Source organism: Oryx dammah, unplaced genomic scaffold, assembly GCF_014754425.2.
Source record: "Oryx dammah isolate SB20612 unplaced genomic scaffold, SCBI_Odam_1.1 HiC_scaffold_12, whole genome shotgun sequence".
NCBI lineage: Eukaryota > Metazoa > Chordata > Mammalia > Artiodactyla > Bovidae > Oryx > Oryx dammah.
In genome coordinates this window covers 789,240-813,044 of record NW_024070196.1, presented here as the reverse complement: position 1 = coordinate 813,044, position 23,805 = coordinate 789,240, and the positions used below count along the sequence as shown (strand labels likewise).

At 39.5% G+C, this 23,805-nt stretch overlaps 1 protein-coding gene and 1 long non-coding RNA gene across 2 annotated transcripts in view; one reads left to right on the top strand and one right to left on the bottom strand.

Annotated features, from left to right (window-relative positions):
- LOC120871434 overlaps positions 1-23,805 on the top strand; it is a 28,071-nt gene that overhangs the window by 2,895 nt on the left and 1,371 nt on the right. The window contains exons 2-3 of the long non-coding RNA XR_005723015.1: positions 4,493-4,495; positions 20,702-20,710. This is a non-coding gene — a long non-coding RNA (uncharacterized LOC120871434). The remainder of the gene's footprint in view (positions 1-4,492; positions 4,496-20,701; positions 20,711-23,805) is intronic.
- Positions 2,782-23,805, bottom strand: part of CPE (carboxypeptidase E) — a 148,772-nt gene continuing 127,748 nt past the window's right edge. The window contains exons 6-9 of the mRNA XM_040251326.1: positions 22,809-22,948; positions 11,438-11,537; positions 6,252-6,370; positions 2,782-4,180 (exon numbers count right to left, since the gene is read on the bottom strand). Of these exons, the coding sequence (XP_040107260.1) occupies positions 4,082-4,180; positions 6,252-6,370; positions 11,438-11,537; positions 22,809-22,948 (458 nt within the window). The 3' untranslated portion in view covers positions 2,782-4,081. The remainder of the gene's footprint in view (positions 4,181-6,251; positions 6,371-11,437; positions 11,538-22,808; positions 22,949-23,805) is intronic.

The window sequence follows — 23,805 nt, the reverse complement described above, 5'->3', positions numbered from 1 at the left end:
AGGCAAAGGAAAAAAGGAAAGATATACCCATTTGAATGTAGAGTTCCAAAGAAGAGCAAGGAGAGATAAGAAAGCCTTCATCGGTGATCAGTGCAAAGCAATAGAGGAAAACAATAGAATGAGAAAGACTAGAGATCTCTTCAAGAAAATTAGAGATACCAACTGAAATTTTCAAGCAAAGATGGACACAATAAAGGACAGAAATGGTATGGACTTAACAGAAGCAGAAAATATTGAGAAGAGGTGGCAAAAATACACAGAACTACACAAAAAGATCTTCATGACCCAGATAATCACGATGCTGTGATCACTCACCTAGAGCCAGATATCCTGGAAATCAAGTGGGTCTTAAAAAGAATCACTACAAACAAAGCTAGTGGTGGTGATGGAATTCCAGTTGAGCTATTACAAATCGTCAAATATGATGCTGTAAAAGTACTGCACTCAATATGCTAGCAAATTTGGAAAACTCAGCAATGGCTACAGGACTGGAAAAGGTCAGTTCCATTCCAATCCCAAAGATAGGCAATGTCAAAGAGTGCTGAAACTGCCGCATAATTGTATTCATCTCACATGCTACCAGGAAAAGGCAATGGCAACCCACTCCAGTACTCTTGCCTGGAAAATCCCATGGATGAAGGAGCCTGGTAGGCTGCAGTCTATGGGGTCGTTAAGAGTCGGATATGACTGAGCAACTTCTCTTTCACTTTTCACTTTCCTGCATTGGAGAAGGAAATGGCAACCCACTCCAGTGTTCTTGCCTGGAGAATCCCAGGGACGAGGGAGCCTGGCGGGCTGCCATCTCTGGGGTCGCACAGAGTCGGACATGACTGAAGCGACTTAGCAGCAGCAGCAGCACATGCTAGCAAAGTAATGCTCAAAATTCTCCAAGCCAGGCTTCAGCAATACATGAACTGTGAATTTCCACACGTTCAAGCTGGATTTAGAAAAGGTAGAGGAACCAGAGATCAAATTGACATCCATTGGATCATCAAAAACAAAAAGAGATTTCCAGAAAAACAGCTACTCCTGCTTTATTGACTACACCAAAGCCCTTGATTGTTTGGATAACAACAAACTGTGGAACATTCTTAAAGAGATGGGAATACCAGACCACCTGACCTGCCTCATGAGAAATCTGTATGCAGGTCAGGAAGCAACAATTAGAACTGGACATGGAACAACAGACTGTTTCCAAATAGGAAAAGAAATACGTCAATGCTGTATATTGTCACCCTGCTTATTTAACTTATGTGCAGAGTACATCATGAGAAATGCTGGACTGGATGAATCAAGATTGCTGGGAGAAATATCAATAACCTCAGATATGCAGATGCTGCTGCTGCTAAGTCCCTTCAGTCATGTCCTACTCTGTGAGACCCCATAGACAGCAGCCCACCAGGCCCCCCTGTCCCTGGGATCCTCCAGGCAAGAATACTGGAGTGGGTTGCCATTTCCTTCTCCAATGCATGAAGGTGAAAAGTGAAAGTGAAAGTGAAGTTGCTCAGCCATGTCCGATACCTAGCGACTCCATGGACTGCAGCCTACCAGGCTCTTCTGTCCATGGGATTCGCCAGGCAAGAGTACTGGAGTGGGTTGCCATTGCCTTCTCCAGATATGCAGATGACACCACTGTTATGACAGAAAGCAAAGAACTAAAGACCCTCTTGATGAAAGTGAAAGAGGAGAGTGAAAAAGCTGGGTTAAAACTCAACATTCAGAAAACTAAGATCATGACATCTGGTCCCATCACTTCATGGCAAATAGATGGGGAAACAGTAGAAACAGTGATAGACTTTATTTGGGGGGGTCTCTAAAATCACTGCAGATGGTGACTGCAGTCATGAAATTAAAAGACATTTGCTCCTTGGAAGAAAAATTATGACCAACCTAGACAGCATATTAAAAAGCAGAGTCATTACTTTGCCAACAAAGGTCCATCTAGTCAAGCTATGGTTTTTCCTGTAGTTGTGTATGGATGTGAGAGTTGTACTATAAAGAAAGCTGAGTGCCAAAGAACTGATGCTTTTGAATTGTGGTGTTAGAGAGGATTCTTGAGACTCCCTTGGTCTGCAAGGAGATCCAACCAGTCCATCCTAAAGGAAATCAGTCCTGAATATTCATTGGAAGGACTAATGCTGAAGCTGAAACTCCAATACTTCAGCCACCTGATGTGAAGAGCTGACTCATTTGAAAAGATCCTGATGCTGGGAAAGATTGAATGTGGGAGGTAAAGGGGATGACAGAGGATGAGATGGTTGGATGGCATCACCGACTCAATGGACTGAGTTTGAGTAAACTTTGGGAGTTGGTGATGGACAGGGAGGCTTGGCATGCTGCAGTCCATGGGGTCGAAAAGAGTCAGACACGACTGAGAGAGTGAACTGACTGAACTGAACTCATAGTCTAAGTATGGGTTTAACTTGCATTAAGAGGCCATCCCCGAATCTAGTCTAAAGCAAGTTGCTCTGACATTTCTCTTTATCCACACATTAGTCCTTCCTATCACTTTACTCATCACAACGCTTAATTACATGTTCATTTTTGTGTATATGTATTTAAAGTTTATGTCCACACCTGATCCATGGAATCACATTTTGACCACCAAAATAATATACATAGTGCATGCAGTGCTTGCACTGTGCTTGGCATACAGCAGTCACTTAACAAATTTAAAATTATAGAAGATGAATCAATGAGAGGCTGCTCTTAAGGGAATACATTTTTTATCACGTGATCAAAACTGTAGACCAAAAATAATAGAGAATTAAATACATATCATAGGGATTTTTAAAAATCTTTATTCATTTAGAATGCAATTCTGGGACAATCTACAACCAAGAAAAACCCTACATTTTGAAGTAGTGTTAGCACACTGAATAATATAACACTATTGTGCCAATGTATACAAGCAAGAAATCAATTTCCACTCTTTTCATAAAACTTCTCACTAAACATTTACATTTTATTCCCATCAAGTAGACTTACCCTGGTGGCTCAGAGGGTAAAGAGCCTGCCTACAGTGCAGAAGACCCGAGTTCAATCCCTGGGTTGGGAAGATCTCCTGGAGAAGGAAATGGCGACCCACTCCAGTACTCTTGCCTGGAGAATCCCATGGACAGAGGAGCCTGGTAGGCTACAGTCCATGGGGTCACAAAGAGTTGGACACAACTGAACGACTTCACTTTCACTTTCCCATCAAGAATGTGTTAACAAGATCATACTTCTATAGCTAGACAGCACACTACACAATGATGATTAATATAGGACTGTTTAAGTTTTGCAGTATAGTGCTGACAGCTCAACCTGTAGCTGTTGACTTTTCCAATGGCTTCATTATGTGACAGTCACCAGTTACATTAAAAGGACTCTATTTTTTCTTTTCTTTTTTGCTTTTAGATTTTATCCTGTCAAAGTACCCCTTGTTTACTCTCCCCTTCTATCCATTGCACAGATGCTTTTTCAAATATGTTTTCCTTTCTTTTTTTAGGATTTAAAAAAATTTTTACTTTATATTAGAGTATAGCTGATCAACAATATTGTCATAGTTTCGGGTGTATGGCAAAGGGACTCAATCGTATATATATATATCCATTCTCTCCCAAATATCCCTCCCCTCCAGGCTGCCAGATAACACTAAGCAGAGTTCTCTGTACTATACAGTAGGACCTTGTTGGTTATCCATTTTAAATATAGCAGTGTGTACATGCTGATCCCAGACTCCCTATCTCTTCTTCCCCTATGGCAACCATAAGTGGACTCACTAATTTTTAAAACCTAGAATTACTCAAAAAGTTCTATATTGTAAATAACATATGGAATATTTATCTAAGCCTAAAATGGCAAAATCACTCAAATCTCTTCTACAGTCCTCTGTATCACATATATAGGTAAATGAATGTTATAGATCAAGTTCTTATATTTAACCTAAGAGTCTATTTTAAGTAATATCTATTAATATTTAAATGACCAAAAATAAATCAATGTTAAATATTAACTGCACAAAATCTAAAAGAAAATGGCCACATTATATCATACTACGTACATTATATAGATTAAAAGCAATTAATTAGAAGCCTTCTTAAAAGTTTAAAGTTTCTGACATCATCTTCCACCATTCCATTAATTCTTCCTTCTCTTCTTCTTTCCTTTCAGAAAATGACTCCAGCTCAAAATCAACCTAAAGGAGAAAATAAGAATATATTATTATCAAATTGATTATGTACTTTTAAAAACTAAAATTAAAAATGAACAGGTTTAAAGTTTATTAGAATAATCTCAATCTAGCCATCTGAATTAAAGTAAATCCTAAAAAATCTCTCATGATAACCAAAAAGATACTTTTAGGGAAAAAGAATATCAAAAGCATTATGTTTGAAATGTGCTTTGATCTAATAAGGTCTCAAAGAATCGGACATGATTGAAGCAATTTAGCACATGCGCGTGTTCAGTATTATTGAAAGCAGATTATTTATAGGCAGATTATTTAAAGGCAGTCTTTTCCCCCATAAAAAGATGTAACTCCTCTCAAATCAACCCAGCCTCTCCTCCCTCACCGCGTCCAAAAGTCAGTTCTTTATGCCTGTCTCCTTTGCTGCCCTGCAAGTAGGATCATCAGTTCTATCTTTCTAGATTCCACGCTGCTGCTGCTAAGTCGCTTCAGTCGTGTCCGACTCTGCGACGTCAGCCCACCAGGCTCCCCCGTCCCTGGGATTCTCCAGGCAAGAACACTGGAGTGGCTTGCCATTTCCTCCTCCAATGCATGAAAGTGAAAAGTGCGAGTGAAGTTGCTCAGTCGTGTCCGACTCTTAGTGACTCCATGGACTGCAGTCCACCAGGCTCCTCCATCCATAGGATTTTTCAGGCAAGAGTAGTGGAGTGGGGTGCTATTGCCTTCTCTGTTCTAAACTCCATATAATGTGCATTAGTTTATATTGTCTTTCTCTTTTTAACTTACTTCACTCTGTCTATGGCTGATTAATACTGATGTATGGCAGAAACCATCACAATATTGTAAAGTAATTATCCTCTAATTAAAAATAAAAAATTTTAAAAAACATGTAGCTTTTACAGGGTTCTGTTTTCCAGAATCTTGCATCTGTGAAAGAACTGATGGAAATACATACACCTCCAAACCACCATGAAGATCAGTAACCCAGGAACTCAACTTGCCTATAGACTGGGCATCCTCATCAGGTCTATGGAAAATTCATACATTTTTCCACAAAGGACTATTTCAAATATGCAAGCTATTTGGGCCCATGAGATAGCCATGCTCCATTCCACATAGAGCTAAGAGCTCTTTGATTTGGCTACTCAAGCCTATGGTTATTTAAGAATGTGAATACTCAAAACCTCTTTGAATTAACACATAGCAGAAAGGCCAAGGGTCAAAATAGTTGAAATCTTTTATAATCTGACCCTGAAGGCACATTTTTCCAGGATTCATTTGTTCAAATTTACCTCCTGATTTTAATACATATCCAGCCTAATAAACACATACAATCAAAACCAAAGGATCACTTAAAAACCCAATATATTTAGCTTGCAAAACCAAGCATTTATACTCCAAGTTTTGGTTTATAACCAAAAATACAATAGATTCTTTTCAAGTAAGGCTTTTAATTGGAAATCCTGTAGGCCATTCCATAGTAATATATTACAAGGATAATAGTAAAATCATGCTCTATGAGATTTTTGGTCTCATCACCATCACCTTAGTAGTAAAATATCAATAAATGGCATCTACTTAAATAAGTATCATTTTTTATAGTTCTTATCATAGAGGACCTGACTTTGCTAATAGTATGTGCTTAATAGATGTTTAGTTAGTGCCTAAAATTACATTGCAGGCCTAATTTATTTTTCAAAATACTTATTGAGTAAGGTATGATACTAGCTGTTAGGGATAAAAAGATAAATCAAACAGAACATTATTTAGATATAAATCAAGATCACCAAATAAAACTTTAATTTTTTTAAGTTTTATTTAATTTTTTTTGTGGATCTCTTCAGAAATTGAGAAATGGTAACAGAGTTTCACATTGAGTGGTATTAAATTAAACACTGAGCCTTTGGGCAAGTCACTTAACTTTTCAAGGCCTCAGTTTTCTCATCTTTTAACAGATGGACAACAGGGTAATAATAACTATACTTCATAGAGTTATTATGAAAGCTAAATATAATGATTTAAATATGATTGACCCATGGTAAGTGTTTAATAAATTTTAGCTATTATCATGATCACTTACCCTGACAGCAGGGCTATAAGGAACTGCCACTTTCTTTGCTATTGCCAGATAGCCTGGTGCTGAGGCTGTAAGTTTATAGTTTCCAGGAACGAGCAATCTCCAGTAATCACCATCCTTTGCTGTGGGGAACAGAATATCAAGTCACAGCACATATGAGAAATTCATAGTTATGCCACCTAAATTCATTTTTTATTCTCTGTCTTTAGATATTTATAGAATTTAATGAAATTCCATTTAAAAGATTATGACACTCTCTAGAAGGCATCATTTCTTGTAGCAGTTTTACAGATAATAATGTTATTTAATGAATCTTCTAATATAATGAATCATCATATTCACGTCAGAAATAACACAGATTAATGGATATTCTCAAGTCCCCAAGCTGCTGGCACCATAATTTGATTCTTGCTGTGAAGATCTGAAGATCTGAGAGTCTTGGTCAGTATCTCACAAAGTGTGACCTGATGGCACCTCTTTGGAAATCCTGAGGGACGTGTTAGAATTTAGATTTCAAAAGACAAAACAGCTGGCATGCTTTCTAGGATTGCATTTTCAACCAGCTTTCCAGAGGATTTCTAAGCAGAGTTGTGTTCCTGTACCTCCATCCTCTTTTTGAGCAGCTTAGGTTCCCAGATCCCCTAGTTATCCACTCACATGTCTCCTTCAACTGATGTGCTGTTCCCAACCTGCTTATATGCCTGGCAAGCCATCAGCACTGGAAAACACCCACCCCTCTACTCTCTGCCTGCCTCTGTGGCTGCAAGAGGCTGGAGAAAACACACACCGATGATGAGCTGTCCCCTGTCTACAACCACAAGGCCCTGGTCCTGCTCTGTTTTCCTTCCAAGTCCTTTCACTTTCCTGTTTCTTAGAGTAGTGCACATCAATCACCTGAGAGACAGTAAGGAGCAAATTCTAATTCCCTAGATCTGGGATGAGGCCTGAGATTCTTCATTTCTAGCTAGTTCCAGGTGATTGCTGAATTCAATCTTGGTAGGGGCCACACTGAATAGCAAGGTCCAAGTGGAATTTTCCCTTTTCCTAACACCTGTACTGCATCCTCTTCATCCTCACTCTTAGTTGATGCTTCACATTGTATTAATATTTCACTGTGAATATGGAAACCATCAGAAAAAAAATAAACTCCCATCACCATCTCTTCTCTTTTATGGACTCTACATCTCCTTTAACCTAGTGTCTCATCTCTCTTCTTCACTTTACAGCAAAAGTTCTAGAAAGACTTGTCAATACTCTCCATTTCAGGCCCTTTCCTCCTCCTCCACAGTCCACTGAAATAGACTCATCAACACTCCACACTGCCTCATTCAAAGGTGCATCTTTCCTGACACTTCACATTTCATCTCTCCTGAAATACTTCCAGGCTTCCAGGACAAGGCACTACATTTTCTCTCCACCTTTGACTCCACTGCCCCATTGCTTGTTTCTCCTTACTACCCTGTGCTGCCCTTGAAAAACTGCAGTGTCAAGGGAGAACAAGATGGCAGAGGAGTAGATGGACATGGAGTACATCTCTCTTCATGGATACATCAGGAATACACTTTCAGACATAGAAGTGCATTCAGAACACCAGCTGAGAGTGGACAGGAGTACCCGACCAGTGGAAAAGAATATATAGAACCACAAAACTCGGTAGGATGAAGGAACTATGGGAGAAAACAGGAGTGTTAGTAGGACTGGACCTGCCTTTGGTGGGTGGGGGAACTGAAGCAGGGGTCCAATCCCCACATTGGGGTAATTGTCTGAGTCAGAAGAGAAACATTTAAGGCTGAGAGTGAAACTGCTGATCTGTGGCAGCCTAAATGGAATGAGAATCAGAGAGTCCTTGCCACAGCCATTCATACCCCGGGCAGGAATGCTGGTCTCCTGGAAGGGGCAGCTGCTGGGAGCTGGAGTTTAGGGATTGTGGAGCAATCCCAGGGTAAGGGCTGCTGTTGACTGCAAACAGATAGATTGAGGGGATGTGAGGGAGGGGATAGTGGTGGGAAATGCCAGTAGAAGAAAGCCAAGCAGCCATGGAAGCAAGGCGATACTGCTGAGTCATGCGTACGGGGTGGAGTGATCATCATAGCCTCTCTCTCCCCGCATGCCAGGATTGGCAGCTGAACAACAGAGAGGCTGGCCCATCAAATGCCTGACTGCACTGAACTACAGAGTAGGACCCCACACAGGGTACTCCTTTCAGTGACTGATGTGCCAAACTACAGAGCAGGAACCCACCCAGGTGCCCCTTTAAGCGTCCCATGTGCCGGTCTACAGAGTATGACCCCAGTCAGGGGGGGCCTTTCTATGTGCTTGACACGCCAAACAACAGAGAAGGACCCCAAACAAAGGAGCCCTCTAAGTGTTCGAATGGGTGGAGCTGTGAAGAAAGACTGGCCAAAGAGGCCTTCTGATCACCAGCTACAAGAGGCTCAAAAAAGACTCTGATAGGGCCATATCTCCTGCAGCGGTAGCAGTTTGTGATCCTGCACACTCGGTGCCACCAGGGTCCCTGAAACCCAAGCAACTGCACCATGTTCACGCTCAACTCTCACAGGGGAAGAGATGCCACAGGCAAAAAAAATAGTCTTGCATTTATGTGTGCAGGGTCACTTAGGTCATGTCCGACTCTTTGTGACCCTGTAGACTGTGGTCAAAATAGACAGCCCAGAAAAAAACCTATGCACCTATGGGTACCTTATTTTTGACAAAGGAAGCAAGAATATACAATGGGGCAAAGACAGCCTCTTCAATAAATGGTGCTGGGAAAACTGGACAGCTTCATGTAAAGAATGAAATTAGAACACTTCCAAACACCATACACAAAGATAAACTCAAAATGGATTAAAGACCTAAATGTAAGACCAGAAACTATAGAACTCTTAGAGGAAAACATAGGCAGAATACTCAATGACATAAATCAAAGCAAGATCCTCTATGACCCACTTCCTAGAGTAACAGAAATAAAAACAAAAGTAAACAAGTGGGACCTGATTAAACTTAAAAGCTTTTATACAGCAAAGGAAACTATAAGCAAGGTGAAAAGACAACCTTCAGAATGGGAGAAAACAATAGCAAATGAAACAACTGATAAAGGATTAATTTCCAAAATATACAAGCAGCTCATATAACTCAATGCCAGAAAAACAAACAACCCAATCAAAAAGTGGGAAAAAGACCTAAACAGACATTTCTCCAAAGAAGACATACAGATGGCTAACAAACACATGAAAAGATGCTCAACATTGTTTATTATTAGAGAAATGCAAATCAAAACTATAATGAGATATCACCTCACAAAAAGCCTACAAACAATAAATGCTGGAGAGAGTGTGGGGAAAAGGGAACGCTCTTGCACTTTTGCTGGGAATGTAAATTGATACAGCCACTATGGAAGATGGTATGGAGATTCCTTAAAATAAACTAGGAGTAAAACCACCATATGAGCCAGCAATCCCACTTCTAGGCATATGCCCTGAGGAAATCAAAATTGAAAGAGAAACGTGTATCTCATCATTCATTGCAGTACTATTTACAATAGCTAGAACATGGAAGCAACCTAGATTTCCATGGACAGATGAATGGATAAAGAAGTTGTGGTACATATACACAATGGAATATTACTCAGTCATAAAAAGGAATGCATTTGAGTCAGTTCTAATGAGGTGGATGAACCTAGAACATATACAGAATGAAGTGAGTCAGAAAGAGAAAGATGAATACCTTATATTAATGCATATATATGGAATCTAGAAAAATGGCACTAAAGAATTTATTTACAGGGCAACAATGGAGAAACAGACATAGAGAATAGACTTATGGACATGGGGAGAGGGGAGAAGAGGGTGAGATGTATGTTAAGAGTAACATAGAACTTACATTACCATATGTAAAATAGTCAATGGGAATTTGCTGTATGGCTCAGGAAACTCAAACAGGGGCTCTGTATCATCCTCGAAGGGTGGGATGGGGAGGGAGGTGGGAGGGAGTTTCAAAAGGGAAGGGATATATGTATTCCTATGGCTGATTCATGTTGAGGTTTGACAGAAAAGAGCAAAATTCTGTAAAGCAATTATCCTTCAATAAAAAATAAATTAATTTTTAAAAAAGCTACAGTCCCAGAACCTGCTCCTCAGATTTCATTCCTTTCTACCTATTTATACTGCCAACGTGAGATTTTCCTAAAATTTTCACATCTGGAATGCAGAGAAAATAATGTTTATATGCTACTAAGGTTAACAAAAGCAGTTGCTTGTGGCCATAGGGTGCCGGCCTAGGTCCTTCAAGAGGTCCCGCCCCGGGAGTGAAAGGAGCAAAAATTTGGCATAGGTTCTAGCATATTGGTCCAGAAGGTAGGCTTGCACTTCACCAGGTATTGATAAGCATTGTTGTTTGAATAAATAAATGGATTTTTAGAAAAAAAATATTCAAGATTAAAAAATACAAATTATAAATGTGAGGTTAAATAAGAGTTAATGGTATAGGATGTTTGGGAACTAATTTAAAGGTTAACTAATGCTAAGGTCTTGAAACATGTAGAGTTTATAGCTAAAAAGATATTGTTGTTTTTGATAAGATACCAACAAATGAGAATTACACTAAAATGAGTTGGAGAGATGTTTATTAACAGGAGTAAATAGGTTTGTCAGAAAAACACATCATTTCCCCCAAACTAGGAAAATGGAAAGAAGGCTTTAAACCTAGAAATAATTAACATCAACTTCAATCCTGTAAGGTCCTTTTCAGCCTTGGATACATCCGGCTTTATGATACAGATTAAATGAAGAAATGGATGGGACATCCTGGACAACAAAACACAGGCAGTTACCCTCCTTCCCACTCTTCTGCTCCTTCCTGAGTTTCACCAATTAACAGCTCTTTAGAATCTCTTCTTAGGAGAGATCATTAAGAGACAGCATTTTAATTCCAGCTGGTTCATCTTTCTTTGCCTTGACAACTGCAAAGAGTCTCACAGATGGCCCTGCCTCACAGCCCTCCTAAGTAACTGCCTGATCTGTTCCCCAGATAAAAATTTAACTAGATCAAAGCTGGAGAGAGACAGTGTAAAGAGACATGAGGCATTTAATTGCTTTGCATAGAACAGTATAAGAATGTAACTAGGCTAAGAAGTAGCCACGGTCTCATATGTAATACTAGAGCCTTTGATCACAGCAAAGAACACCCACCAGATGTGACATCATGGTCTATTCCTTCCACAGAGATGGTGGCATTAGCAATTGGGTTACCCTGAAGATCTCGGACAAATCCTTTAACTCCTCGGTGTATCTGTGATGGTCAAGAATAACAACAACAACAACAAATTTGTATTAGAAACAACCTAAAAACATGCTTCATATCAAACATCTCCTTATTTTCTAGCAAAATACTGCAGATTCCTATTGTTTAGGAATCAAAACAAGCTCAAAAAGTCACTGAATTTTGTGTACATTCTTTACTCTGCTTTTTCTCAAGTAGACAAATGAGAAGTAACCCCTGGAAAATTGATATCTTATTCTGAGTCAAATAAGACTTTGAAGTACCTTTCAAACCACCAAAACAAACAAACAAACAAAAACCTGTCAATGTGTAAAACAGTTCTGGTCTGAACATATTCTATTGCTTTCTATTTTAAATTTGGTTAATTATGTATACTTTATATGTCATATATCAGTTAACAAGATATCACATTATAGCCCTTCAATACTTGTTCCTTTTAGATAAAAGGGTATATATACTGTGAATATTTTTGCATTAAACCCATTAATAATATTATTTTGGTTGAAAATCACTGCATGAAAAGTCAGTGAACTTACTAACGGAAACCTGGGTTTATTAATAAAAAAGATTTTATGTTGAGAACAAGCTATTGAATTAAGTTGCTGTCATCAAAACAACTTTATTTCTAAATGATAATTCAACAAAGTCAACATGTATTTGAAGTAAAGGAGGGTCACTTAAGGTCTTTGAGAAAGTACTGCTTCTGGGATATCAAATGATAATCTATCAATCTTGATAATTTAGCAAAACACCATCCACCCTGCCCCAGTTGCTCTTCACTCATATGACCCCAGAAAATGAATTTTCTTTTGCTATTGATGATATTTACATATTTTCCTACAGAAAGTAGAATAAATCTCATGTGTCCCTTTGTCATTGGAGAGTAAATATGGCAGTGGTACAGTGTTTTATCAAAGAGATACCCTTTGTATACTAATAAAAATTTTTTGAATTTGTTATTAAAAAAATAAAACTCTTTATAACACATAATTCTTTTCTCCAAACACAATTTACTCGTGATAAAAAAGTGATACAGGGACTTTCCGGGTGGTTCAGTGGCTAAGACTGTGCTCTCAATGCAGGAGGCCTGAGTTTGATCCCTGGTCAGAGAACTAGATCCCACATGCCACAACTAAAAAATCCTGCATGCCGAAGATTGAAAATCCTATGTGCTAAAACTAAGATCCAATGCAGCCAAATAAATAAACATTTTTAAGTGATACATTTGCAATAATAATAATAATTTTAATGGCAACCAGTAAAGTGAGAAGACAGTAAACACATTTTTAAAACAAAAAGATATTTTTAATCTTTTCCTCAAGACTCACCTATGGATTAGCCAGCCAACATTGAATGAGACTGAAATTTAGCTACTGGAAACAAGAGAAGTTAGCTTTCTAAATGAAATTCACATGGTAAAAGTATTAGAAAAATTGTAGAGATCAATTTATTCATCTTGGGGCATTATAATCTGATATATAAATTTAAAATTTCCTTGTCATTGCAAAAATAAATCAATCACTTCAAAAACACATAATTCACCTACATTAGGTATAAATATACCCATTAATATTCATAATTGTATGTTTTTCTGCCTCTGCAACCCAACACTTAAATTACAGTATGTGATTAACAAATAGTTATGTTAGGTAGGAAATTAGGCATGAGCAACAAGCGGTGGCCTAGCTGAAAAGGATGCAAGCTGATCTCTAAACCCCATCCTAAACACACCCAGGAGAGCTCACAGATATTCTACAAAAATAACCACAGTGACTTTTCCAACTCGTGCACATGTGCCCTAGGCACACAGTGAACACAAACTAACCACAGGGGCTACAGTGAACACAAACTAACCACAGGGACTTCTTCAAGTAACCTTAAACAGCTAGGAGCCCATTAAGGACTCATAAATACTCATAATATGTATGGACTTATGGATTCTTACATAGTCATAAATATGTATGTGTTCATATATACATATATCTGATTGTACAAACTGAATGATGGGAAAGACATGCACAACAGAGACTGTTGCTGCGTAACTTGCAAGTGCCAATTGGCCTTGAGTGTATGCCCTTTCCTGATAGGTGGTGAGTACAGGCCCTATTTTGCACAGGACAGAACCAAGAGGAAGAGACAGGAAGTGTAACAGGATAAGCCAAGAGGGATTGTTATGACTCCTTTGGGATTGGCCTACTTCCACGTCTCTTTAAAAAAAGTTCTGTCTGCTTGAGCTATAACTGGACTGTAACTTGTCTGTTTTTTCAAACTCTTTAATCCATCATTCTAAATCTTTGTTACTATGAGACAAGAACCGAGGGTGAGAAATAAACCAATTTGCTCAGTTCAGTTCATTTCAGTTGCTCAGTTGCGTCTGACTCTTTGTGACTCCATGAATTGCAGCATGCCAGGCCTCCCTGTTCATCACCATCTCCCAGAGTTCACTCAGACTCACGTCCATCGAGTCAGTGATGCCATCCAGCCATCTCATCCTCTGTCGTCCCCTTCTCCTTCTGCCCCCAATCCCTCTCAGCATCAGAGTCTTTTCCAATGAGTCAACTCTTCACATAAGGTGGCCAAAGTACTGGAGTTTCAGCTTCAGCATCATTCCTTCCAAAGAAATCCCAGGGCTGATCTCCTTCAGAATGGACTGGTTGGATCTCCTTGCAGTCCAAGGGACTCTCAAGAGTCTTCTCCAACACCACAGTTCAAAAGCATCAATTCTGCGGTACTCAGCCTTCTTCAAAGTCCAGCTCTCACATCCATACATGACTACTGGAAAAACCATAGCCTTGACTAGACGGACCTTACTTGGCAAAGTAATGTCTCTGCTTTTCAATATGCTATCTAGGTTGGTCATAACTTTTCTTCCAAGGAGCAAGCATCTTTTAATTTCATGGCTGCAGTCACCATCTGTAGTGATTTTGGAGCCCCCCAAAATAAAGTCTGACACTGTTTCCACTGTTTCCCCATCTATTTCTCATGAAGTGATGGGACCAGATGCCTTGATCTTCGTTTTCTGAATGTTGAGCTTTAAGTCAACTTTTCCACTCTCCTTCTTTCACTTTCATCAAGAGGCTCCTTAGTGCCTCTTCACTTTCTGCCATAAGGGTAGTGTCACCTGCATATCTGAGGTTATTGATATTTCTCCCGGCAATCTTGATTCCAGCTTGTGCTTCCTCCAGCCCAGCATTTCTCATGATGTACTCTGCATAGAAGTTAAATAAGCAGGGTGACAATATACAGCCTTGACGTACTCCTTTTCCTATTTGGAACCAGTCTGTTGTTCCATGTCCAGTTCTAACTGTTGCTTAGTGACCTGCATACAGGTTTCTCAAGAGGCACATCAGATAGTCTGGTATTCCCATCTCTTTCAGAATTTTCTACACTTTATTGTGATCCACACAGTCAAAGGCTTTGGCATAGTCAAGAAAGCAGAAATAGATGTTTTTCTGGAACTCTCTTGCTTTTTCCATGATCTAGTGGATGTTGGCAATTTGATCTCTGGTTCCTCTGCCTTTTCTAAAACCAGCTTGAACATCTGGAAGTTCATGGTTCGCATATTGCTGAAGCCTGGCTTGGAGAATTGTGAGCATTACTTTACCAGCATGTAAGATGAGTGCAATTGTGTAGTAGTTTGAGCATTCTTTGGCATTGCCTTTCTTTGGGATTGGAATGAAAACTGACCTTTTCCAGTCCTGTGGCCACTGCTGAGTTTTTCACATTTGCTGGCATATTGCACTTTCACACCATCATCTTTCAGGATTTCAAATAGCTCAGCTGGAATTCCATCACCTCCACTAGCTTTGTTCGTAGTGATGCTTTCTAAGGCCCACTTAACTTCACATTCCAGGATGTCTGGCTCTAGATAAGTGATCACACCATCGTGATTATCCGGGTTGTGAAGATCTTTTTTGTACAGTTCTTCTGTGTATTCTTGCCACCTCTTCTTAATATCTTCTCTGTTAGGTACATACAATTTCTGTCCTTTATCGAGCCCATTTTTGCATGAAATGTTCCCTTGGTATCTCTAATTTTCTTGAAGAGATGATGGTTAAATAAATAAATGTCTGATATACCAATTATGGAGCATTATTTTTCTGTTTGAAATTTTCCACTTTAGGAGTAAATCTCAATGGAAATGTTATGGGCTACCAGGACTCCACAGGAATGCAAACTGGAAAACACAGGCATTTTATGGTGTTTGCAAAAGAAATCCCAGAAGTTTATTAATAAATTTCACTCATATCTGGGGAAGTTATTTTACTACACTTGTTCTTCCTATAATTCTCCCTCCCCAGATTCCAAACACCTCAATCAAGCAAGGCTAAAAAACAAAAAAATTAAATCTTCATTGTTGCTAGAATTGTTTGTCAATAACCCTTAAATCTTCAAATACTCCTGCCCTTCAAGGAGTGTGATTCAGTGTTGGGACTGAAAACTCATTTTTAACAATAATCTAGATGAGTTGAGGGAAGTGCTCATGAACAATTCTTTGAAAAATTCTTTGGAAATTTTGAGAACTAGACAGTTCCATGGCTATTTCATAGGAGCTCTTTTTAGCAAACTATTTATGTTGATTAACTTAACAACTTCAGGTCCTAAAAACATCCTCTTAAGGTTCGGCAAGAGATTTCTTCTCAACCAATCATTGAATTGGATCTCCTAATCACCAATAGAGTTTTGCCAAGAGAACGCACTGGTCATAGCAAACACCCTCTTCCAACAAGAAAAGAAGACTCTACATATGGACATCACCAGATAGCCAACACGGAAATCAGATTGATTATATTCTTTGCAGCCAATGATTGAGAAGCTCTATACAGTCAGCAAAAACAAGACCAGAGGTGACTGTGGTTCAGATCATGAACTCCTTATGCCCTATTCAAACTTAAATAGGAGAAAGTAGGGAAAACCTCTAGACCATTCAGGTATGACCTAAATCAAATCCCTTACGATTATACAGTGGATGTTAGAAATAGATTTGAGGGACTAGATATGATAGACAGATTGCTGATGAACTATGGACGGAGGTTGGTGACATTGTGCAGGAAACAGGGATCAAGACCATCTCCATGGAAAAGAAATGCAAAAAAGCAAAATGGCTGTCTGAGAAGGTCTTATAAATAGCTGTGAAATGAAGAGAAGCAAAAAGCAAAGGGGAAAAGTAAAGATATACCCATTTGAATGCAGAGTTCCAAAGAAGAGCAAGGAGAGATAAGAAAGCCTTCCTCAGTGATCAGTGCAAAGAAATAGAGGAAAACAACAGAATAGGAAAGACTAGAGATCTCTTCAAGAAAATTAGAGATACCAAGGGAACGTTTCATGCAAAGATGGGCTCGATAAAGGACAGAAATGGTATAGACCTAACAGAAGCAGAAGATATTAAGAGGTGGCAAGAATACACAGAAGAACTGTACAAAAGAGATTTTCATGACTCAAATGATCACGATGGTGTGATCACTCACCTAGAGCCAGACATCCTGGAATGTGAAGTCAAGTGGGCCTTAGGAAGCATCACTAAGCTAGTAGAGGTGATGGAATTCCAGTTGAGCTCTTTCAAATCTTAAAAGATGATGCTGTGAAAGTGCTGCACTCAATATGCTAGCAAATGTGGAAAACTCAGCAGTGGCCACAGGACTGGAAAAGGTCAGTTTTCATTCCAATCCCAAAGAAAGGCAATGCCAAAGAATGCTCAAACTACTACACAGCTGCACTTATCTTACATGCTGGTAAAGTAACGCTCACAATTCTCCAAGCCAGGCTTCAGCAATACGTGAACTGTGAATTTTCACATGTTCAAGCTGGTTTTAGAAAAGGCAGAGGAACCAGAGATCAAATTGCCAACATCCGCTGGATCATGGAAAAAGCAAGAGAGTTCCAGAAAAACATCTAGTTCTGCTTTCTTGACTATGCCAAAGCCTTTGACTGTGTGGATCACAATAAACAGTGGAAAATTCTGTGGGAGTACCAGACTACCTGATGTGCCTCTTGAGAAATCTGTATGCAGGTCAGGAAGCAACAGTTAGAACTGGACATGGAACAACAGACTGGTTCCAAATAGGAAAAGGAGTACGTCAAGGCTGTATATTGTCACCCTGCTTATTTAACTTCTATGCAGAGTACATCATGAGAAATGCTGGGCTGGATGAAGCACAGGCTGTAACCAAGATAGCTGGGAGAAATACCAATAACCTGATATGTAGATGACACACCCTTATGGCAGAAAGTGAAGAGGAACTCAAAAGCCTCTTGATGAAAGTGAAAGAGGAGAGTGAAAAAGTTGGCTTAAAGCTCAACATTCAGAAAACAAAGATCATGGCATCCAGTCCCATCACTTCATGTGAAATAGATGGAGAAACAGTGGCTGACTTTATTTGTTTATTTTTTGAGCTCCAAAATCATGCAGATAGTGATTGCAGCCATGAAATTAAAAGACGCTTGCTCCTTGGAAGGAAAGTTATGCCCAGTCTAGATAGCATATTAAAAAGCAGAGACATTACTTTGCCAACAAATGTCCATCTAGTCAAGGTTATGGTTTTTTCAGTAGTCAAGTATGGATGTGAGAGTTGGATGGTGAAGAAGGCTGAGCACAGCAGAATTGATGCTTTTGAACTGTGGTGTTGGAGAAGACTCTTGAGAGTCCCTTGGACTGCAAGGAGATCCAACCAGTCCACCCTAAAGGAGATCAATCCTGAGTATTCATTGAAGGACTGATGCTGAAGCTGAAACTCCGATATTTTGGCCACATGATGTGAAGAGCTGACTCGTTTGAAAAGACCCTGATGCTGGAAAAGATTGACGGCAGGAGGAGAAGGGGATGACAGAGGATTAGATGGTTGGATGGCATCACCAACTCAATGGACATGAGTTTGTGTAGCCCTCGGTAGTTGGTGATGGATAGGGAGGCCTGGCATGCTGCGGTCCCTGGGGTCACAAAGAGTCAGACACGACTGAGCGACTGAACTGAAATGAAAGGAATCACCTATTTTCCATCTGTTATAAAACTAGTCAATGATTAGATTTTAGGCCCAAGTGTTCAGTTATTAATCACCACCATATTGTTCCACTGCCGTGAAACAATTTCAACACAGAACTTTTGGAAGCCTTCACTGATATTCCACCAGCGTTTGATTCCCTAATCTGGAGTGTCCTTTGAGGCAAGTTGGTGTGTGTTCACTGCAAATACCAGTCTTACTGCTTCCATACATTCTGTACAATAATAGTGATGTCACACCAGGACGGGTCACAGGCATCTGTCGACAGATCAAATTTGCATTTCAAGAGGCATAAAACAGGACTGTATCATCTGATCCCTCTTCTTTTCAGCTGATTCTTATGTAAACTGATACAGCTTTTAGATTAATTAATGCACCTGCCACCATAAATATGCCAATCACGCTACTCTTTCTGATGGCATACGTTTGGGTTTTTTTTTTTTTTTTTTAATTTTTAATTTTTACTTTACAATTCTGTATTGGTTTTGGCATAGATTGACATGAATCCACCACAGGTGTACATGCGTTCCCAAACATGAACCCCCCTCCCACCCCCCTCCCCACAACATCTCTCTGGGTCATCCCCGCGCGTCAGCCCCAAGCGTGTCATATCCTGCATCCGACATAGACTGGCATTTCGATTCTTACATGATATTATACATGTTTCAATGCCATTCTCCCAAATCATCACACCCTCTCCCTCTCCCTCTGAGTCCAAAAGTCCGCTATACACCTCTGTGTCTTTTTTGCTGTCCTGCACACAGGGTCATCATTGCCATCTTCCTAAATTCCATATATATGTGTTAGTATACTGTATTGGTGTTTTTCTTTCTGGCTCACTTCACTCTGTATAATCGGCTCCAGTTTCATCCATCTCAGCAGAACTGATTCAAATGTATTCTTTTTAATGGCTGAGTAATATTCCATTGTGTATATGTACCACAGCTTTCTTATCCATTCATCTACTGATGGACATCTAGGTTGTTTCCATGTCCTGGCTATTATAAACAGTGCTGCAATGAACATTGGGGTACATGTGTCTCTTTCAATTCTGGTTTCCTCTGTGTGTATGCCCAACAGTGGGATTGCTGGGTCATAAGGCAGTTCTATTTGCAATTTTTTAAGGAATCTCCACACTGTTCTCCATAGTGGCTGTACTAGTTTGCATTCCCACCAACAGTGTAGGAGGAAAACATAAGCAAAGTGAACAGACAGCCTTCCGAATGGGAGAAAATAATAGCAAATGAAGCAACTGACAAACAACTAATCTCAAAAATATACAAGCAACTCCTGCAGCTCAATTCCAGAAAAATAAACGACCCAATCAAAAAATGGGCCAAAGAACTAAATAGACATTTCTCCAAAGAAGACATATGGATGGCCAACAAACACATGAAAAGATGCTCAACATCACTCATTATTAGAGAAATGCAAATCAAAACCACAATGAGGTACCACTTCACACCAGTCAGAATGTCTGCGATCCAAAAATCTGCAAGCAATAAATGCTGGAGAGGATGTGGAGAGAATGGGTTTTGTTTTATAGTGCATTTTTTTCTCAAGAACTAAGATAGGACTTCCTTGGTAGTTTAGTGGTTAAGAATCCACCTGCCAATCCAAGGAACATAGGTTCAACCCCTGGTCCAGGAAGATTCCACATGCCATAACCATGCACCACAGCAACTGAGCCTCAGCACCACAACTACTAAGCCTGTGCTCTAGAGCCCATGAGCCACAACTACTGAGCTTGCACACTCTAGAACCCACGCTCTGCAACCAGAGAAGACACCACAATAAGAAGTTTGCACACCACAACTAGAGAGTAACCCCCACTCACTGCAACTAGAATAAGTTCATGTGCAGCAATGAAGGTTCATGTGCAGCAATGAAGGTTCAGCACAGTAAAAAATAAATAAATTAGAACTGAGAACTTAAATAGTAGCTGAACTTTTTCTTTTAATTCTTGACGGGATAATAATTTACTGACATCAACTGTAGGGAATCCTAGAGCACAGCTCCAAGAAGCCTTTTCTGAACTGGCAGCACTGGCTTAAGGACCCTTCTGTGTACTGCTATTGCTCTTTATGTTAACATTTATCATCCTCTCTTTTAGTTAGATATTGATATCTGAACTTAAGATGAAACACACTCTCTCCAGAGAGAGAGGGTGCCTAGGACATAAAAGTAGCTTAATAAATTTTTTGCTGTAAAAATAAATAAAATGAAACGTATTGAATTAAGGAAGCATTCTTTAATATCTAAGCAAAGAACACACCAAATAGCCCCATCTTACTTACTCTGCCTACAACTTTACTTTTAAATTTTGCTCTTAAAATATCCATCCAAATATAGCTCTCCTAAAACGACATTCTACAAGGGTGCCCACTAAGATTTTTTCAGAATCAACATAGCTAATTATCTTTAGCTTTGTTGTTGAAAATATCTTTTTGTGTTAACATGCACTTTTATGTTAATTCCACTGACTGATACAAATCCTGTATAATGGATGTTTTTTAATCACTGTCATCACTGTATCTATTCCATGATAATACCTTTTGGTAAGGTACATGGATACTTGTGGAGAAGGCAATGGCAGCCCACTCCAGTACTCTTGCCTGGAAAATCCCATGGACAGAGACACCTGGTCGGCTGCAGTCCATGGGATTGCCAAGAGTCGGACACAACTGAGCGACTTCACTTTGACTTTTCATTTTCATGCATTGGAGAAGGAAATGGCAACCCACTCCAGTGTTCTTGCCTGGAGAATCCCAGTGACGGGGGAGCCTGGTGGGCTGCCGTCTATGGGGTTGCACAGAGTCGGACACAACTGAAGTGACTTAACAGCAGCAGCATGGATACTTGACAAGTGTAAAAGAATTCTTAAGCTGATTTCACATTTTTAATGCATTGGGTTCACGTGTATATGTTTCTATGTACCTGTGGGTGTGAGCTAAGTCACTTCAGTGGTGTCCTATTCTTTGCAACCCTATGGACTATAGCCCACCAGGTTCCTCTGTCCTTGGAATTTCCCAAGCAAGAACACTGGAGTGGGTTGCCATTCCCTTCTCTGGAGGATCTTCCTGATCCAGGGATCAAACTTGTGTCTATTATGTCTCCTGCATTGGCAAGCAGGTTCTTTACTAATGCCACCTGGGAAGCCCGTTTATATGTACATGTATGTGCAAATAGCTACTTATCTATATAATAGCATTTGTTTATATCAAATTAGTTTAAAAATCAGTCTATACTACCTGCCAGTATATGAAACTAACATTACTCTCCCTGACTTTGGATGTAAATGGCCACATACAGAATGGAAAGTGAAACTGTCAAGGCACTGCAAGCAAAGAACAGAGTCCTTAGGTCTTTCCCAACAGTACTGCCCCTGGTGTCGGTCTCTACCTAGTACAGAGGGATGGGGTTAACAGGGAACTGGCCTGGATCAAGTCTGAACAGGTAGGTATTTTATTCTTACCCATGGTGAGATTCTCCAAAATTCTGTACAGTGACTCTCTGCTAAAGATCTAAATTTATGTCATGAGAGGCAATACAGCATGGTGATTCTGGAACTAGACAGCCTGGATTCTGGCAGAATAACTTCAGACAAGTTGTTTAACTTCTCTGTGCTTCTGATTTCTTATTTTTAGTTCATGGGTGATAATGGTGGTGGAATAAAAGAAGATGATGTTGATTGTGATATAACTTTCCTCATGGGGTTGTGACAATTAAATTAATCAATTACTACATGTAAGGCATTTAGAATAATGCCTGGGAAAGAGTTAATGCCCAGTATATGTAACTTACCCATCATTGCCATTACCTCATCTCCAGCTGAGTCTGGGCTGTGACGAGTGAGGCATAAGGAGACTTTCACTCCTAGGTGCTGATCCTACACCTGCATAGCCCTGGGAGTGAATGGCTCATTAAGTTTTGTATCCTGGGTGCCTCATTTACCTCATTCTAGCTTTGGTCCTGCCTGGAATGTCTGACAAACCCAAGGTGATCAGGGTAGAGGAGTATCTTAGGATTGCCCTTGATTAATGCAATATGAAAGAAGAGAGAGTGTCACTCTACCTTTCCATAACTCCAGTTTAATCAGTTCTCAGCGAATATTCATGAACTAAAAAACCAATTACAAATGAAAGACTATTTGAATTACGACTGATGCATTTTCCAAATGTAGCCTTCTCACTCTGGGTCAGGTGGATTCATATAGACTCTTGTGCACCAGGTGACTATTGTGCACTTAGATCTCCCATTTTATGCTGGAGACTGGGTTTACCTGGTGAATGTAGCTAATGAGGGAGTTTTTGTTATCCTCCCAGTAGTTCTTCAAAGTCTCTTCAGGTGGAAACTTTTCACAGCTAAGCTCCACAGTAATCTCAAAGCAGTTGCTGCTGAGGTAATTGAAATCTTGCATTCCTGCCAAAACACCAAATGGAAAGTTAAAATATGCATGTGGCTACTAGAACCCACACCGACTGTTCTGCTGACAGCTAGGTAAAAACTGTACGAATCCATGCATCTTGAGGAGACTGTGGGAAATTGCCAATGAAGTCACCTACTATATGAGAAGGAACAACATACTTGGGGGATAGTTACTACTTCACAAGCACAAATTCTCTCAGGTTCTTAAACAGTCATTTAGTGTAATACACTGCTGTTGTATAGTCCTAAAGCAAGTATCATACACATTCCACAGTGCTGGAATCAACTTCAAAGACAACAGGAGAGTGACATCATCAAAAAGGTGAAGCAGGAATTTTCTACTATCTTCCCTCCCCACAAAAACACAAATTTTAACAGTTACCCATGAATAGAATGTGTTTGTGGAAGTTCAGGAATCTAATGGAAAAGTTAAAGCACACTATTGGAGAAAAAAATTCAAGACTGAACACGTTGAAGTGAGGAAGAGGAACAGTTTCACTTTACCTGTATCACCTCCTTCCCTAAGGTGGCATAGCTTAGTGCCAAAGAGACTTAATTAGTAATATGAAAACATATAAAAACATACAACATATTGGTAAAGGTAAGGATATAGTCAGATTCAGAATATTCTAGTACTGTAATATGAAAGTGTATTATTCACTTTACTATAAAGTTTTTAAATATTAAAAATAAGTATAGCTATAATAATCTGTTCATAGATACACAAAATGAAAAGATGTAAATTGTGACATCAAAACATAAAATGTGGGAGAAAGTTTTTGCTTGCAATCAAAGTTAAGTTGTTGACAGCCTAAAATGGACTATTACACTATAAGATGTTTTATGTAAGC